The sequence below is a fragment of the Stomoxys calcitrans genome, chromosome 4 (assembly GCF_963082655.1).
Source record: "Stomoxys calcitrans chromosome 4, idStoCalc2.1, whole genome shotgun sequence".
Classification (NCBI taxonomy): Eukaryota; Metazoa; Arthropoda; class Insecta; order Diptera; family Muscidae; genus Stomoxys; species Stomoxys calcitrans.
The window spans coordinates 1,611,365-1,630,915 of NC_081555.1; the positions used below are offsets into that span (position 1 = coordinate 1,611,365).

The 19,551-nt window shown below is 36.4% G+C and overlaps 1 protein-coding gene across 3 annotated transcripts in view; it reads right to left on the reverse strand.

The window, feature by feature from the left end:
- Nucleotides 1-19,074, reverse strand: part of LOC106091475 (sodium/potassium/calcium exchanger 3) — a 33,031-nt gene extending 13,957 nt beyond the window's left edge. For all 3 annotated transcript variants that reach the window (XM_013258009.2, XM_013258008.2, XM_013258007.2), the window contains exon 1: nucleotides 18,105-19,074. In XM_013258009.2, the coding sequence (XP_013113463.1) occupies nucleotides 18,105-18,138 (34 nt within the window). In that variant the 5' untranslated portion in view covers nucleotides 18,139-19,074. The remainder of the gene's footprint in view (nucleotides 1-18,104) is intronic.
- Between the last annotated feature and the right edge of the window lie 477 nt (nucleotides 19,075-19,551).

A 19,551-nucleotide genomic window follows, 5' to 3' on the forward strand; every position in this document is an offset into this window, starting at 1 on the left:
GCTATGAGAGGCGCACGACCCTGCGCCACACCAAAATGGCTGTATGGACCTATCACGACAATATGGGATTCAAAAGATAACATGGGGTTTTGGGCTGCGAATCTGATATCCTTATTCTTGTCATATATCTGGGGGAACACCATACCCCAAAACATAAAGACCCAACGAGATACTGTGTGATTTACCGCCACACCCCCAAAATTATGACGATTCCTTCCGAGTCATAGGCGAAAATATATTTAATAGATGGTCACATAGCTATTAAAAGGCAACTACCACATGATGATGAATGTCATAGGCGTCAAGTCACTCCAATAACATTTACTTTGACGCCCTCTATTGCAATTGGATCTGAATGGAAACGAAAACACGAATAAAGAGAGGGCAGAGTGGTCAAAGTTTATAACAACCTATCGGTCCACTGAATAAGGAAAATTAAAATATAGGAATTTAATTGAGGTTGTTTGCGGTATTAATTTTTAACTTTCCTACCATGAGACGAGCCTCAACAATAATTGTTTAAAATAGTTTAAGAGCCTATCTTTGTAATAGATAAAAAATAATTATTAAAAAAAAATTCTATAGAAAAAAGAATTTCGAAGAAAAAATCTGCAGAATTAAAATGTAAAAGTTTTTTATCGACTAAGAATAATATTTTACGCTTGATGTAAATGAAGGCGCAGCGAAGCGGGCCGGGGTCAGCTAGTCTATTATATAAAAATTAAAGTGTTGCGCTTTGTTTGAATGTTTGTTGTTCGTTTGTTTGTATGTGACCTATAGACCCAAACAGGGCTGGACCGATTTTCATGAAATTTTCTCAGATCGTAGAGGATGGCCCCCCGATGAATATAGGGTCCCCATTTTATGATATCCGCAAGGTGAGCGGATCCTCCCCCTAACTCCAATTTTCAAAGGCGCCAGATCTTGGGGATTGGTGCATGGTAACCCAAAAACACAAAATTGATAGAAAACTTTTGGGTCAAATAACCGGGTGGGTTTTATGGTTGGCCTGGGGGACGGCCAACCATAAAACCCACACAAACGGACATGTTTACCGATTGAGTATCAAATGAAAGGTATTCAAGAGGAGAGTACGAACTTCTTATAAAAATTTGATCCCAAGTGTCGGGGGACCGTTCCGTCCTCCACAAAACGACAAGTTTACCGATTGGGGCAATATGATTATTAAATGAAAGGTAATTGGAACTAGAATACGAAAAACCACCTCCAAACGAAAATGTAGACCGATTGGGACAATATGGGATTTAAACTTGAGAGTAGAATACGAAATTTATATACAAATTTTGGGTCTATTCTCCGGCGGATGGCCCCATCCCAAAATTATGCCCCAAATGGACATGTACATCGAACGAGACAGTATGGGACTCAAAAAAGCTATTTGAGAGTAGAACACGAAACTTATATAAAAATTTTGGTCAATTCCCGGGGGATCGCCCACCCCAAATTTATGCCCCAAATGGACATGTATAATAAACGGGACAATATGGTATTCTAATGAAAGGTATTTGAAAGTTAAATAGGAATTAAATTTATTTTTAAATTTTAACCATGTCGAAGTGGAGCTGCAAACACATTAGGATGGAGAGAAACACACCGGGCCATCTAGTTCATGATTATATTTAACTTATGAAAAACAATTATCATATCTAGTATATTCGAGAATATAGTGAACACACTTGTTTCGTAAGAAGCAATTCTTTTTCTAATTAGGAAACAAATTAAGAAAAAATAAAGATCACAGAAATTTCCAGATACTTTATTCGGGAAAACTATATGTGAGCAAGTGATATTTGTGTATCCAATCAAAAAATGATAATTTAAGCCATAAAATCAATGCAATAAAATTTCCAGGCCTCTTGCGGGAATCGAACCCACGACCACCGTACTGGAAATGCGAGCATGTTACCAACTGTACTACGAGGGCAACCCGCTATACTGTATAAGAAATATAATTTTCACTGAGCATAGTTTAATGTGAAAATATTTCAAGAGAGTCTAATTATAATTATAATCTTTATAATTATCTCTTTATAGCGACATTTAATAGCAGCAGAGATGTTTTTAACATGATTTTCCTCGATGCTAATGCAGCAAGGTAAACTCAAAGCGCCTTTCAATCATTCGAAGGTTTAATGCCGATGTATGTAGCTCTGCTTGGCCCGACAGAGAGTGTGGAGGGTTGGCAAAATCAATTGTCATATTTCAAAGTTAATTCGTATTCAAATTCCCATCATAAACATGGGTATAGAAAAAAGTAACCGTTTTCTGATTAAAAATTCAAAGTTTCAAGAGCAAATTTGACACCCACACAAACACATGTACATTTAAGCAAAAGTCGAGGCATACAATTCGATTTGGCATGAATTCAGGGTAAAGACTATCTCAAATATTGTGAGTGTTTGTTGTATTCACTTAAGAGTGACGATTTTTGATTTAATTTATTCGCTTTCTCTCTCTTTCTCCGTCAATCTCCCTGTGTGTGTTGTTGGGGGGTTGTCATTTTATTGCATTTTTATATATTTTCAGAGTTAATTAAGCAATTTAAAAATCATTTAATTGAGAGAGAAAGCATTTTACTTTACTGTCATCCACACAACGATTTGCTTTTCTAACGGTTTGCCTTACTTATAAGCCCCACAAACAGATACAAGGTGTTGTTGCGTTAGAGTTTTGCAGGTTGAAATTATCAGCGGCAAAAACGACAACAACAGCATAGCTGGTAACCACATGTCTGACATTATCTGTCATTTATTACGATGGCTGGACAATAACAATAATAATGACAAAAACAAAAAACAAAAAAAACTTAAAACTTTTAATTATTCCTAATAATCGACGAGGGATTTGTATCTTTGGAAATTTGAAGATCTTTATCGTTGCCATTGTTTATTGCCACATTGAATACTTAGTTTATCACTTCCGTTTTACGGTCTATTTTTGTTTGTTTCTTAAAACAAAATTTGCTGTTGTTGTTGTTCGTAGTCATCACTGTTATTATTTTTTCTTTTTGTTGCGGCAGTTAAATGTTTGTGTGTGTGTGTGTGTGTGTGGGCTCACATTTTGTCATAGAGTTTTTCTCTGGCTTTATTCTCTAAATCAATTAAAAATTTTGCAAATTTTTTTTAATTGTGTAAAAGTAGCGCCGCCACCGCTTTATAATAGATAATTTACATTTGTTATTGTACGCTGCTTTGTCGTCATCTTCTTTATCCACTGGCAAGGTTTCGTTGGATGGCGGCATTTGTTTTAATTTGCCAAGTGATTCGATAAAATGCTTTCCAACTTATCCGTTTACCGCCAAAACGTAAAAGAACACGCAAACATAAATAGATGCAAACACACGCACACACACACACACACATGATATTTTGGAGGCAACACTGTTATATTGTCAGAGTTATTTTACTTTAAAACAGCAGCGGCATACATATGAGGGTAATGAAAAGCAATATTATCAATTGACCTTTTTTAATTTTTGATACCTAAAGAATTGATGTAAGAATATACATATACATACATACTACGGATGTACACATGCATGTTTACTTCAGAATATGAAATTCCACCTAGCCTTAATTTGAAGGTTGGGACAGATTCAGTAAGCAGTGGCGTATGTTTGTTGTGTTACAAATTGACAGATCTACCATACGCCCGGCGGTCCCAAATGAAATGTAACAGGGAGATGCATTTGTACTGTGCACTCAATTTTTAAATAACAAACGTTGATATTTATACCCTACACCACTGCTGTGGTACATTCATAAGTATGCCGTTCGATTAACAATCACTTTCTGATTCGATTTCGCTATGCCCGTCTGTCTGTCTATCCATGTTAATTTGTACAAAGTACATGTCGCAATTTTCATCGAATGGTATTCAAATATGGCACGGGCATCTTTTTTGGGCTAGAGATAAAGCCTATTGAAATTGGAAGGTTAGGTTAGGTAAGAGTGGCAGTACTTTACGGACTCACTTAGACAATTTTAAGTCCATTGTGATACCACAGCAGCGACAGACCAAGGCATCTGGTGGGAATCGAATCCACGACCCCTGCACTGGTAATCCAAGCACGCTACCAACTCGGCTACCGGGGCGCCCATTGAAGTTAGAAAAAATTGGTAAGATTTGGATATAGGTTCCATTCCATTCGTCCCATTTGGATTAGTACTGTTATTTACGAACGGAGTTTTGAAATTTAGCGCAAAGGAGTCTCTTATGAGTCTGGATATTGCTGGTGAATTTGATAGAAATCGGTTCAGAATCAGATGTAGCTCCCATTTACATATATCTATCGCCCCCAACCCTCGCATACCGGCCTTTTCCGATTTTCTAAACGCAAAACGAAAAAATATATTTGCTTTATTTTTTTCAAACCTTGTAACGTCAAATTGCAAATTTTGCCCATGAACATTCCACTATAGAACATGGGCAAACTTCTCACATATCAATGTGTGCAGTCCGATTCAAGTTTAATCTCAATGATAAGGGGCCTCCTTTTTATAGCCAAGTCAAAACGGTGTGCCGCAGTGCGATTGGGCTATTACATTATTTTGTTAAACATTTCGGCGATCTAGCGAGTATTTTTATTTGGACTAATATTGCCATAATGTAGTCATTTGTAAACCGATTCACATGGAATTGGCACAAAGGATTACTTATGACTCCCGACATTGCCGTTGAATTTTATAGAAATGGGTTCATATTCAGATATAGTTCCCATATACCTATATATGTATCAACTGTTTTTCACTTTAGAGCCTTTGTAAGCTTCTTTCTCAACAGATTTTTTCTAAATTTTGCACAATGTCTTTTTCTATTGTTTTAACTATAGCTCCTACATATATTTTTCTCCAATTTTGACTAATATTGCAATAATTTGGTTATCCATCCTCACAAAATTTTTGACTAAGCTCTCTTTTATGATATGGATATAGCTCCCATACTTATATACGTCTCATCCAATGTTGACTTTTTAAATTTAAATTCTAGTTGTCAAATTTAAGCAAATTTAAGTTTCGAAGACTTAGCCTGCCTTTTTACTAAAGTAGGGCTTACAGAATGTCATATGCTGAATAAGGTTTTGAACGTGTAAGACAAAAAAAAAGAATAATGCCCTCTCAATTTTATTTAGAGAAACAACATAATTTAATATGTTTCTCTTCTAGACTGGAAACTCCGAAACTCCCTCCACCATAGGATAGGGGTATGCTAATTTGGTCATTCCGTTTGTAAGACCTCGAAATATTCGTCTTAGACCCCATAAGGTAAAGGTTGATTTTTTTCGCTATTATCTTTTTGGCAACATTGCTTTAAACACGTTTCGTGTTTTGTTTCACTGTCAAACATCTTCAGTTTGGTCTATAATTTAACCATGAATCGTCTTACAAACGAACAACGTTTGCAAATTATTGAATTTTATTATCAAAATGCGTGCTATGTTAAGAAAGTTCTCGCTCAATGGGTACGTAAATAAGAAGAATTGTCGATTTTGTAGTGAAGATCAGCCAGAAGCATTGCAAGAGCTATCAATGCATCCAGAAAAAGGCACAGTTTGGTGCCGTTTACGGGCTGGTGGCATCATTGGACCGTATTTCTTCAAAGATGATGGGAATCGTAACGTAACTGTGAATAGTGTGAATGGCTATCGTGAAATGATATCCAACTTCATTTGTCCAAAATACAAGAACTTGACTTGCATGACATGTGGTTTCAACAAGAAACATTTCAAGCAAGCAACAAGCAAAATTTCAACCAAATCAGACAAAAATTGCGGCTTGTAAGGGCTCAAGAAGTCAAATCGGGTGTTCGTTTTATTTTGGAGCTATATCAAGTTATAGACCGATTTGGACCGTATTTGGCACAGTTGTTGAAAGTCATAACAGAACACTACATAATTTCAGCCAAATCGGACAATAATTGCTGCTTCCAGGGGCTTAAGAAGTGAAATCAGCATATCGGTTTATATGGAAGGTGTATCTAAATCTGACCCGTTTTGGCCCATTTGTAATTCCCAATGACCTACATCAATATTAAGTATCTGTGCAAAATTTCAAGTGGCCAGCTTTATGCGTTCGACCGCTATCGTGATTTCGACGCATATGGCTAGCTCGACTCAGAACGTTGAGGCGGCCAATATTCGTCTCAGACGAATATTTCGAGGTGTTACAAACGGAATGACTAGATTAGTATACCCCCATCCTATGGCGGTGGATATAAAAATCACCATTTATATATATTTTTGATCGTCATGACGTTTTAAGTCGAGCTAGACATGTCCGTCCATCTGTCTGTCGAAAGCACGCTAACGTTCGAAGGATTAAAGTTGGGCGCTTAAAATTTTGGGCAAATACTTTTTATTAGTGTAGGTCGGTTAGGATTGTAAATGGTTTGATATAGTTGCCATACAAACCGATCTTGACTTTTTGAGCCACAAGAGGGCGCAAGTCTATCCGATTTGGCTGAAATTTTCCATGAGGTGTTTTGTTTTGACTTGCAATAACTGTGGAAAGTACGGGTTTAATTGGTTCATAATCTGATATAGCTGCCATATAAACCGATCTGGGATTATGACTTGAGCCTCTAGAGGGCGCAATTATTATTCGATTTGGCTGAAATTTGGACTAAAGTGTTTGGTTTTGTCTCGCAGCAACTTTGCCAACCTGATATAGCTCCCATATAAACCAATCTTCCGATTATACTTCTTAAGGCGCAATTCGTATCCGATTTGGCTGAAATTTTGTACAACGACTTCTTCTATGACCTTCAAGATACATGTCAAATCTGAATCGAACTATATCCTGATACAGCTCCCATATAAGCCGATCTCCCGATTATATTTCGTGAGCCCATTAAGGGCGCAATTCTTATCCGAATTGGCTAAATTATTACACAATGACTTGTACTATGGTCTCCAAAGTTCAATTCAATTATGATGCGAATCGGACCATAACTTGATACAGCTCAAATAGCATAGCAATTCTTATCCATTATCCTTTGTTTGCCCAAAAAGAGATACCGGGCAAAGAATTCGAAAAATGCTATCTATGGTGGAGGGTATATAATATTCGTCCCGGACGAACTTACCACGCTTTTACTTTTTTTTTGTTTTAGTTCTTTTTTCTCCAAAGGGGAGTCCAGCTTAATGACCATGAGATGGTAGTGAACAAGAAAGTCTAGCCACCTTTTGAAACAGAACGTTGTCAATGGCTGCTATGTCCAAGGATCTGTTGATCAGGCAATTTATGTTCAGTTACTTTTCAAAAATCAAATCATTCCGCTTAACATAATTCTTATGGTCATTAGGTTTGACGCTGACAACTAAAGTTGTTCAAGGACATGATGAATTCATGACTTTAGAGGTTGTTTGAATTGTTGCATTATAGGCTTTATGGAAGGCTTCTAAATGTGGGTCCTTCTCAACTTTTCCGCTGTGATTGTATAGTATTAACATAAGAAAGTACTATTTATGGAGCATTGTTGCTGTTTAGTTGTTTTAAAAAGTAAAGTATATTGAGTTGGAATGATGGAATTGAGTTTTGCGTTTATCTTGATGAAAATCAAGCTTAAAGAGTCACATTTCAAACTCAAAGTTGAAATTCAGGCTATATTTATTAGTTGTGAATATTTGAAGTATTGTACTTTAATCCATTTGACGTGTCATGAAGAAACGCAAATCTAAACAAACATCGAATAAATATATGCAATTCTGCGTGCCTGCTGAAGCATACAATACAAATTTTCATGAAGTATTGTTGAAAGTTTGGATTAAAATTGTGCCTTTTACATCTGATAAATGGTGCATTGAATGAAAGATAAGTATTAAGAAGTACAATCGGGAGATCGGTTTATATGAGAGCTATATCAAGTTCATTGTGGAAAATTTCAACCACATCGGAGTAGAAATGCGTCCTCCTGCGAGAACATAAACAAACAGTTTCAGCGGTGGTTTCCCCCTCTTAATGCGGGCAACACTTGTGGGGTAATTACCTTAGGTAATCAACCATTTCTCTACTAAGTGGTATTGCTCTACGGCAAGCTGTTCAGACTCCGCCATAAAAAGGAGCTCATTGAGCTTAAAACTTGTAACGGACAGCACTCATTGATGTGAGAGAATTATATCCGCTGTTCCTTAATGGAGTGTTCATGGGCAAATTTAAAAATGGAAAGATTATATTAGAATGTCTCCATCCTTTGATTGAGGATAAAAAACCGTTTTATACGGTTCATTTATGTTCTCAACCGGTCTACTTTAGTAGGAAATATTTTGCAACAAAAATTTGGAATAAAGAGTGAAAAAATGCCTGTTGTTCTTGTCGGTATTTGAAACCTTCAGCGTCGCATGCGCGTACGAATACGCCAATCCCTGCCCTACGGAGGTTTTATGACATGGTTGCCAGCATAGGTGAATGTGCAAGTCATTTTAGGCAGATCACTTATTTGTATATGGGGTCCCACGAAAAGAAGTGTAAACGATAGATGGGCTAAATATAAACAGGCTAATACATAAACGATATGACACCAACGTTTTTTCTACCAAAAGTAATCGTCAAAAGCACATAGTTGACCTTAATATAATTTGAAATTACAATAACGATTTTAATAAAAAAAAATAAACTTTAATACTAGATGGCTTATGCAGACCTCGAATGACCACTGTTAGGACTTGTTAAATTGTTCTATCGGATTTGAACCCAGACCCAGATTTTACATTATTTTTAATCTTACCTACAAACAAGATTTCATTAATATGCATACAAATATTTAATTTTATCCGGATGATTAGGACGTGAAATCAAAGAAAGCAGTAGTCTTAGATTTTCTATTTTTGATTTGTTCAAGTAAGAGATTTTTCCAAATATCATTAACAGGCTTTGCAAAAAGATAACTACACGCTAATCCATGAGGACTAGATTCTAAGCTATAAATTTGAAAAAGCGTGCCATAAATTCTTTATTGGCACAAAACGAGCTATTAATTAATGACTTAAATCAATGTTGGTTTATATGACATCGAAGTTTCCATCGAACAATTATTTGACGCCTACTCTCACCAAATCAGCAAATGACGAGCAAGTGGTAATCGTGCGCTTCAATCTTTGAACAATTATTAAATAATTAAAACCGATTTTATTGTTGGAAAATGGCAAAGCGGAAATATCATAGCGTGCATCACAAGATCAGAAATGATGATAACACTAAACGATGGTACAAACGATCAAACACAATAATAGTTAAATAATAGCTCTGTTTTAGTTGACACAATAGCACGCTTGCTTTTGTAATTTGGTGACAAAATGAAAATGTTTTTAATATTGGAGTGAAATAAATGTGGTGTGACTAAATGTTGCCAATAAGAGTGATATATTGATAAATACAACATCAATCATTAACAAAAAAATGCTGGCAATATTTGTGAGGGCCTCAGCGTTGAAAACTTTTCGGTGAAGAGGTGTCGGTCAATGGACCAGTACTGAAATTCTCTAAGCTGTTTTAACGAAAGTCGTTAACTGAAAATTTGAAGATTGAAGATGATCGCTAACAACTGCATACCCGTGCAACTAAAGAAGAAGACGAATGCGCATACATGGCTTGATGATAATAATCATAACGGCAGTACATGAAATTGACAACGCGCGTTGGCAATAATTTCAACAAGGCTTGTTTGGGAAAAGGGAACCATTGCTGCATGATTTTGCAACGTCATTTTTCTACTAGTGATTCGTAGAAGCTATCGTGTTCCAAAGCTGTAAATGTATAACATTCCCCTTTAAATTGGAGCGTTGTTTCCAAATCTGGCAACAGTTTTTTTTTATCCACCAAATAGTTTCTGCTTTATTTTTGTGAAACACATATTTGAAACATGTAGTTCATACCAGAAATATTATGTCATCGGGACAAGTCATGAGTTCTTCGCACTACATGTTAGAAATGCGTAACACGTCTACAGCTTTAGTCTGGTGGTAAAAGCGATGCCTAGCATTTGGTATTCGGCATTCGACGAGTAACTCTGGCTCAGCACCAATCACTTAAAAAGATTTTTTCATTTAATTAAATGGCCCAGGGTGCGTATGACTGACTACTATTTGATTATTATATCCATATACGCTAAACATCATGCGCCACGCTAATCCCTAAAGTTCCATATCGAAATAGTTTACAAAACAAGTACTTGGAAATCAAATTGGCGAATCATGCTTGTTTGGAACGTTATGACATCGCTTTTCCACTGAAACATAACTACAAACTTGTCAAGCATTTCTGACTTTTTATGTGAGGAACCAATGATAATTCTATATTTGAAAATAATTTTCATTAGGTCCTATATAGATTTTCTATAAATTTTGCAAATATGTATATAGCCTACAAACCTAACAACTATTTGCATCAAACACACAACACCTTTTTGGCGAATTCAAACCGAAAAACAACAATAAAAATGACCAAAAATCTAGTTAATAATTAATCAAATTATGGCCATAGGTTAGGTAAGGTTGAAAAAAGGTTGCGGATACTAATCTGCCCCATTCGTGAATCGCAATGAGTGAAGCATTTTCCAATTGCAGGTTTATGCAATGTCAGGGACAGATGAGATCATCTTTGGCGATGGAGACGATCGAAGGAATATCTGTATATTCAGCGATATGCTAGTTAGGCAAGGGGCGAATCTGTAAATGGTGTCGGTAACATACGTGTATCCATCTCTCTGGGGATTGTTCTTTATGCTTGAGGTGCGATAGAAAGAGACATGGTTAAATCGTTGGAATGACGCGCTAGGCTATCAACAGACGAAAAGGTTTGGGATGAACGATCCATAGTAATGTGTGCGAACTATTGTCTTTGGAGAAGATGCATCATTACAGGACACAACAAGTTAAGTACACATTAAACCTGCAAAGGCATCAGAAATGATTATATCTGTCGATGGTGTCACAGTACCGGCGTTCCGGAAGATAGCTTTCATTTCCTCTGCTAGAGTCCAGCTTTATGACGTAGTAGAAATAGGATATTTGGATCTTTCTTCTTACAGCCACCAGTCAACCAGTAAGTTGACGGATCGTCTTAAGTAGAGGAGATATCAATCGTTGCAAACTCTGCGTCTGAAGGAGCGAGAAGATTGACGATTCACAATTGGCCACATAGCCTCAGCCTCAGCGGATATCAGGACAATGTTTTGGTATCATCCTCTCCAACCTAACTTTACCTAACCTATAGTCATATGTCAGATAAATGTTTAATTATTTCTAAAATGTTTTCTGTTTTTGACTGCGAGTTGTAACCAATTGGCGTCATGGATGTGGTGATTTTAAAAATTTTAAATTCTTGTTGGAAAATATTACATTTTGTCATTGTACTTTATTTCACAGTATCTCCTACCGCCTATTCTTTTTTTTAACGTTTATGTAGTTTTTTTTTTTTTGGTTTGCTTTTTTATTTATTATATTTTTATTGCTTACTTGGGTCACTTTATTCTATGACTTGTACTTTTTTGTTGTTGTGATGATTGTCGAGATTTTAGTCTAAATTGCTTTGGGTGTGATGATCTTAATCATCCATCACCTCTCTTTTTCGCTCCTTAAGGTTCTTGACGTGATTGTTATTTTTGTTGTTGTTGTTGTTGCTACTATTATTATTTATTATCTTCTAGCTAGTCGTAGCTTGAGCTCTATGTATCTAAATTACATGCTCGTATCCGAACGTTTTCAAATTAAGCACATATTTATCACATCTTCAGACAAAATCCACATACATACACATACACATACTGTTCGTTTTCTTTCTTCTCCTAAGGCATGAGTTGAAATATCTGCATCTTTAAGGCATTCATACATGCTGTTTATTACGATAAGTGTTTTACATATACACATACAAGCATGCTGAAAGACTGCAAACAAATACATCTACAAAGCTACCATGGTGAGTTCATGTGCCGTCGATAATCACCACCCGGAGATTATACTACGATAGGCTTGCATAATGCTCTCTTAACATTGGACTTTCAGAAACGAGGATAAAAGTGACGCATGTTAGAGCCTTTTGCCCAAGGCAATGTTGCCAAATTCAAAAAAATATTTTAAAACCTGTCTGTCTTCTTGACTATACAATTTCTTATGACCACGCCACAAATACCATTGGTAAGTATTTCAACTATAAAACATTTTTTGTACTAGTAGAAGTTTGTCAATTCCCCTTTCGGCCTCGGCTAAAAGAAAGATGCCCGTTATCATTGCGTCAAATTGTAATCGGTAGCTTTTGATAAGAAATAAAACTTAATGTTTTATAGCAAAAGCAAACCATAAATTTTGCAATGGGAATGTATATATTAAAAAAATTTAAGGAGATAATCTATCAGTGGGGTTATTTTTCAATATTAATATGGGACAATTTGAACGCAGTCTCTTCCATATTCTTTTGTTGACCACATCCCACTTTCTCTTTTTCTATGACATTTTTTCTATTTTTATACGAAATGAAATAAATGATCAGATTGCAACAAATGTGCACGTTTCTCATTTCATATAATACAATTTCCCCTGGTTTAATTACAGAATAGCAAAAAAACAAACAAAAATTTGTAAACAAAAGCAAATACACATTTGTCTGGCGTGGTTTTGTGCGATGTTTCGTTTCCATTTGGATGGCATGCGGCGGTGGTGATCGAAACCTACAATTTATAAAATTGCAAATATTTCCAAAAAAAAAGTAAACAACAATGACGGCATTTGTAACTGGATTAAATGTTGGTTGAATATAGAATTTAAATTTCAACTTTTGAAAATTCTTGTTTCATATTTTGTATGGCAAAAATCGCCAGACGTGCAAATGCAGTAGTATGTTTTTGTCCCAGTTTCTTATGCCAATGATTTACAGCTTTTAGCTAAATGAGCACACCCTATCTTATGAATTCCTTCTCTCCACTACCAAAATGTTTTCGTTTCATTTTTACTCTTTGTACAACTGATGACATTTGACTTCGTCTCTAAGCTAATAGCTAAGGTTAGGTTGAAAAGAGGGTGCAGATATTAATCCGCCCCATGCCAAAAAACATGCATACATGTCTTGAATATCTATAAGGGTTTATGATAAGGATGCTAAACACCCCCAGAAAATCTGTAGCACCCCACAGAATTTTCGTTTGTATTAACTACTGCTAACTATTGATTGTATTCCACTGTATTTCCAATTGAAAAAATAAACTCTTGAGGAAAACTTTATTTGCTTACGAATGTCGTTTGCGTACTTTATTTGCAAAGCAATAGACAGTGTGACGAATTAAGATGCTGTATTATTTACTGGCATTCCATAGGCATTATGCCTATGCCTAACATTCTTATAATATATACTTTCGCACAGTTACACATAATTTTGCCATAAGAAATAAAATTTCCCTGCCAAAAATTTCAAAAAAAAAACCTACAGGCCAGGTGGAGAGCAGGCCAACATTAAAAAACAAGTAAAAATGCGTTAAGTTCGGCCGGTTCGTAATTTGGATACCCACCACCTCGTGTATATATGTAAACCACCTTTCGTCATATTCCGGTGAAAAATTTATAATTTATGCCCCCATAGCATCTATAACGAAAAATTATCCGATTTGGACCAAATTCGACAAGGACTTTGAGTGGTCAAATTGTTCAATTTTGTAGAACAAAATATTGGTATTAGCCATATTCAAATATAGACCGATCTGAACCATATACGACACGGATGTGTCCAATTTCACCGAAACTGGATTATAAATGTGCATTTTATGGGGCCAAAACCATAAATCGAGAGATTGGTCTATATGGCAGTTATATCCAAATCAAAGACGAATGTTGAAGGGCCTAACACAACTCACTGTCCCAAATTTCGACGAAATCGGACAATTAAATGCGCCTTTTATGGGCCCAAGACCTTTAATCGAGAGATCGGTCTATATGGCAGTTATATCCAAATCTGGACCGATCTGTGCTATATTGCAGAAAGATGTAGAGGGGCCAATCATAAGTCACTGTCCCAAATTTCAGCGACATCGGACAATAAATGCGCCTTTTATGAGCCCAAAACCTTAAATCGAGAGATCGGTCTATATGGCAGCTATATCCAAATCTGGACCGATCTGGGCCAAATTGAAGAAGGATATCGAAGGGCCTAACACATTTCACCGTCCCGAATTGTGGCCAAATCGGACAAAAAATGCGCCGTTTTATGAGCCCAAAACCTTAAATCGAGAGCTCGGTCTATATGGCAGCTATATCCAAATCTGGACCGATCTGGGCCAAATTGAAGAAGGATATCGAAGGGCCTAACACAACTCACTGTCCCAAATTTCAAAATCGGGTAATAAATGTGGATTTTATAGCCCTAAGACCCTTAATCGGCGGATCGGTCTATGTGGGGGCTATATCAAGATATAGTCCGATGTAGCCCATCTTCGAACTTAACCTGCTTATGGACAAACAAAGAATCTGTGCAAAGTTTCAGCTCAATATCTCTATTTTTAAAGACTGTACCGTGATTTTAACAGACAGACGGACGGACATGCCTAGATCGTCTTAGATTTTTACGCTGGTCAAAAATATATATACTTTATAAGTTCGGAATTGGATATATCGATGTGTTGCAAACGGAATGACCAAATGAATATACCCCCATTCTTCGGTGGTGGGTATAAAAACGCAATGCACGACGAGGATTCACTGAATAATGTTAAGCCAAGCGATCAGCCGACATAATATTTTGCCAAGAGTTGGCATTGAGGATGTCAACTTGTTCTCTTTTTACGTTTTCTCCTGTTTGATGACATTTTCAATCGGCAGATTTGACAGCCTTAATGATGTTCATGGGGTCTATCTACTTTATATTTTCGCAAGTGACCTAACCTTCTACCAGTGAATCCTGATTATAGACTAAAACCACAATAAACCAAATATGGATTATGTGTACAGATTTGGCAGAAACGTTTGAAAATTGCACCAATTGCATTAATAAGTCAAAATCGAGTGGTATATATGCATGAGAGCTATATCTAAATCTAAACCGATTTTTACTAAAATTCAGATCATTTGTCTTTGAGCTTTAAAAATGATATCTGGAATTTTATTGGATGAAAATTGCGTTTAATTACAAAAAAACGGCAGACGAACGAACAATATAAAAAGGATACGCGGACAGACGGATATGGCTTTTTATTATATTTTTATTATTTTATTATATTTACGAAGGGCCTAACACAACTCACTGTCCCAAATTTCAAAATCGGGTAATAAATGTGGATTTTATAGCCCTAAGACCCTTAATCGGCGGATCGGTCTATGTGGGGGCTATATCAAGATATAGTCCGATGTAGCCCATCTTCGAACTTAACCTGCTTATGGACAAACAAAGAATCTGTGCAAAGTTTCAGCTCAATATCTCTATTTTTAAAGACTGTACCGTGATTTTAACAGACAGACGGACGGACATGCCTAGATCGTCTTAGATTTTTACGCTGGTCAAAAATATATATACTTTATAAGTTCGGAATTGGATATATCGATGTGTTGCAAACGGAATGACCAAATGAATATACCCCCATTCTTCGGTGGTGGGTATAAAAACGCAATGCACGACGAGGATTCACTGAATAATGTTAAGCCAAGCGATCAGCCGACATAATATTTTGCCAAGAGTTGGCATTGAGGATGTCAACTTGTTCTCTTTTTACGTTTTCTCCTGTTTGATGACATTTTCAATCGGCAGATTTGACAGCCTTAATGATGTTCATGGGGTCTATCTACTTTATATTTTCGCAAGTGACCTAACCTTCTACCAGTGAATCCTGATTATAGACTAAAACCACAATAAACCAAATATGGATTATGTGTACAGATTTGGCAGAAACGTTTGAAAATTGCACCAATTGCATTAATAAGTCAAAATCGAGTGGTATATATGCATGAGAGCTATATCTAAATCTAAACCGATTTTTACTAAAATTCAGATCATTTGTCTTTGAGCTTTAAAAATGATATCTGGAATTTTATTGGATGAAAATTGCGTTTAATTACAAAAAAACGGCAGACGAACGAACAATATAAAAAGGATACGCGGACAGACGGATATGGCTTTTTATTATATTTTTACTACCACAGCCACAGTAGTGGTCCGACACCCATGCCGTATATGGTCCAAATCAGACTATATCTTAATATAGCCCCCATATAGACCGATCTTCCGACTTAAGGTCTAAGGCCCATTAAATCTGAATTTATTACCAGATAAGGCTGAAATTTAGACAATAATTTGTGTAAAAATTCCCGATATCCGTGCCGGGCGGTCTTTGTCTTAATATCATATCTCAAGCCCATGAGCTGTATTAGATTCATGCTGAAAATGATATAGATTTTGGTTTTTGGTTTAGCCCCCATAAAGATCGATCTTCCGATTGAAGGTCTTTCACCCATAAATAACGAATGTTTTACCTGATTTTGATGAAACTAATCACAGTGAGCTATGTTAAACATCTAAATATCCTCCCCGAATATAATGTTGATTGGATCACATTTGGATATAGCTTCCATATATATCGATCCCGATTTACGGTCTTGAACCCATATAAGACCACTTTTTTTTACCCGATTTTTTGAAAATTTTGATGAGTGAATTGTGGCGATTTGGTTCCAGTTCGGACCAGATATCCTTATAGCTGTATAATAATGGCGCATTTTCCACAATTGAATGTTGAGATAGCGATCCTCGTCAAGCTCAAGAGCACTTTCAAGTCCATCGGACCGATCGCCACTGGAACATTATGGTCATTGGTCATTTAAAGCTGCCGATAACTCGCCTTGTCATATTGAGTATCACAGGCACTGAGCCTTTAAGTCGGTGCCACCCGGCCTTTCATGTTCATAGTCATCTTGTACCGGATTTTAGCGAAATATTGTTTATATATACCCGAAGTGGAAGGTATCTGATGTTCGGCTCGGCCGAAATTAATGCCTTTTAGTGGTTATTATTATTGTTGTTGTTTTTCTATTGGGCTGTAGCAACCCCTAGGAAAAATGTATAGCTACACTAATGCCAATCCTCTTTGAATTCATTTCAGTTTCTATTAAGCATTGTCCGTCGGTCCATGCAATGTATCACATAAAACATGCATATGTAACTTTTTTTAGCCCAAGGACGAAAACGTTTGTGTTGGATAAAGCTCCGATATTGATTTATGTGTAAAAATTCCCTAATACAATTTCAAGCCGAATTCCTCGAACCTTCTTTCATATGCCTTCATACATGAATACATTTTCATTAAAATCGTATAAAATTACGGTTAGCTATCATGCCCTCCGATGTAAAATCTTGCAGAAGTAGAAGGTAGGTTTTGATGTAGGAAAAAATTTTAATACCAAAATTTCCTCTAGCCAAAAATTTTCAAACTACAATAGTTTGTTGGTTGGATTTGCTTTTTATCTATTATTCAATTTATAGAGAGGCAAATATTATATAAATTTTACCTTTAAATATAAAAAAAACAATACCTTTGTATAAAATGATTTTTTTTAAACAAAAGGAGATTATTTGTGTAGACAAAATCTATTCAAAATCCCATCAACTTATCCTGAGCATTGATACATTACCATTAGATGTAAAATTCTTATACACATATTATTCATACGCTCACACTCCCCCACAACTAGCATAGGTTCCCATTCCCAACGAAGACGGTATCACGGCGATTGTAATGAAATGCGTATACGCCTCAGATAACGCGTCTAGTAAGGTTCCTCTTACAATATTTTTTATTTGTAAAAACGTTTCGATTCAAAATATCACGGACATCAATTATTTTGACTTCTTTTGAGATTCGTTTTAAAACGCTACTCGTACCATTTCTCTCGTTTTTTGTGATTTGTGTGTGAGGATAAGGATACATACATATATTAATACAAATTTGTCATTGCATGTTTATGTGTTTTGTTGTATGTATTTACATATGCATCATCTTATCACTTATTAAAGCACTTGGTTTTTTTGTTGTATTTTGCACATCCCCTGCGGTATGCAATAGAAAAGAGTATTCTTAAGAATTAATTATGCAAATGAGTCTTATGTGTGTGTGTGTACCATTTATATTGCTCAGACCCCAGTAATCTTCCATTTTTCTGTGCGTATGTGGTTGATGGCCTAGCGATTTTGGTTCGGTTTGTTTTGTTTTTGGGGGGGTTAAAACTTCTTTTTAATCGATTTTCATTTAAAAACGTTTTTTTCTGTTTTTCAAAGTATAACAAAACGTAAACGAACAAATGGAGAAAACCCCCAAAATATAACCCGACTTTCGAGCAAGTTAGGTTTTTGTGTTTCAATTACAATTGATTTTTGTTTTTTTTAAGCTTTGTTGTTGTGTTTTGTTTTTTTGTGTTGTTGTTTTTAATTCTTCTTTTATTTACAATGTTGTTGTTGCAAGTTTTTTTTTCTTTTTTTGAATTTTTGGTATTTTTTGAAATATACGGAAGATCGTTAGCGCGCGATCGTATTTACGTTAGTTGATATTTTGAACACCGCTCGTCATAAACTGTGCTCAGCATCGACAAATGCTCATCACACATACGCCGATTTGGGGGCGATGCAACACACTCACACGCTAATGCGAATTAAAAGGCTGCCTTCGCTTGTTCTTCGTTCAAAATAGAGCTGGCGTTATTTAACCACTACAGGGGCAGTGCACAACGACAAGGGCAATAACGAAGGCGGCAGCAGAGCATCAGCATCATCTTTACATGTGTGAGTGAGTGAGTGCCAGAAGTGAAGTGTGGTGTGCAGTACAACCGACAACAGGGGCATACTAGACAAAAACAAAAGCGATGATGACGATCAAAACGACGAGGAGCAGGCGAACAGTCGTATGCCTTAAATTATAGCTCTTTTTGGGGATTAGGCGATACATGGATTGAATCGCTGGATCGTTGGATATATGGATGGATTACGGCGATGGCGTTTCTCTCTTGTGACAATACAATAGTAATTCTTTCTCGATACGAAAACGTAACGATGGCTACAATATAACAGTGACATCTAACACGACGACCGACAGACGACAACGAAGGCGGCCCAGTATAAAGAAGCTCTCCGTTATTTCCGGTGTTTAGAAGAACATTTAATTACTGCGTTTTCTCCAGTATCTCATGCTTTTTGAGAAGGTGGTCGGCAAGAGGGTGATCAATTGTTTTGCAGTTGGCCCTTCTCTGTGCACCGAGTACGAGTCGGTGTTTTATCAAACGCGCTCAAGTTGACTTCTTTGGCGGTTTTTATTCTTATTGTGGTTCCTTTTAATTAGTCAGACAAGACGAGGGATTCGTGACAACTATCGCCAGAACATTTTGCTCGGCCCGACGCAACACCGTGCTTTTAATATAGTCGTTACGTGGTCACTTTTGGGAGGAAACGCGTTCAAAATTCACGAAAAACGATTTTGTGACGATGTTCAATTACCGCTGTGTCTTTTTGGACTAAATTCTCCTAAGCTCTGCTTCAAACTTTGAAGCTCACACAACGACGTGTCAACGAAAACTCG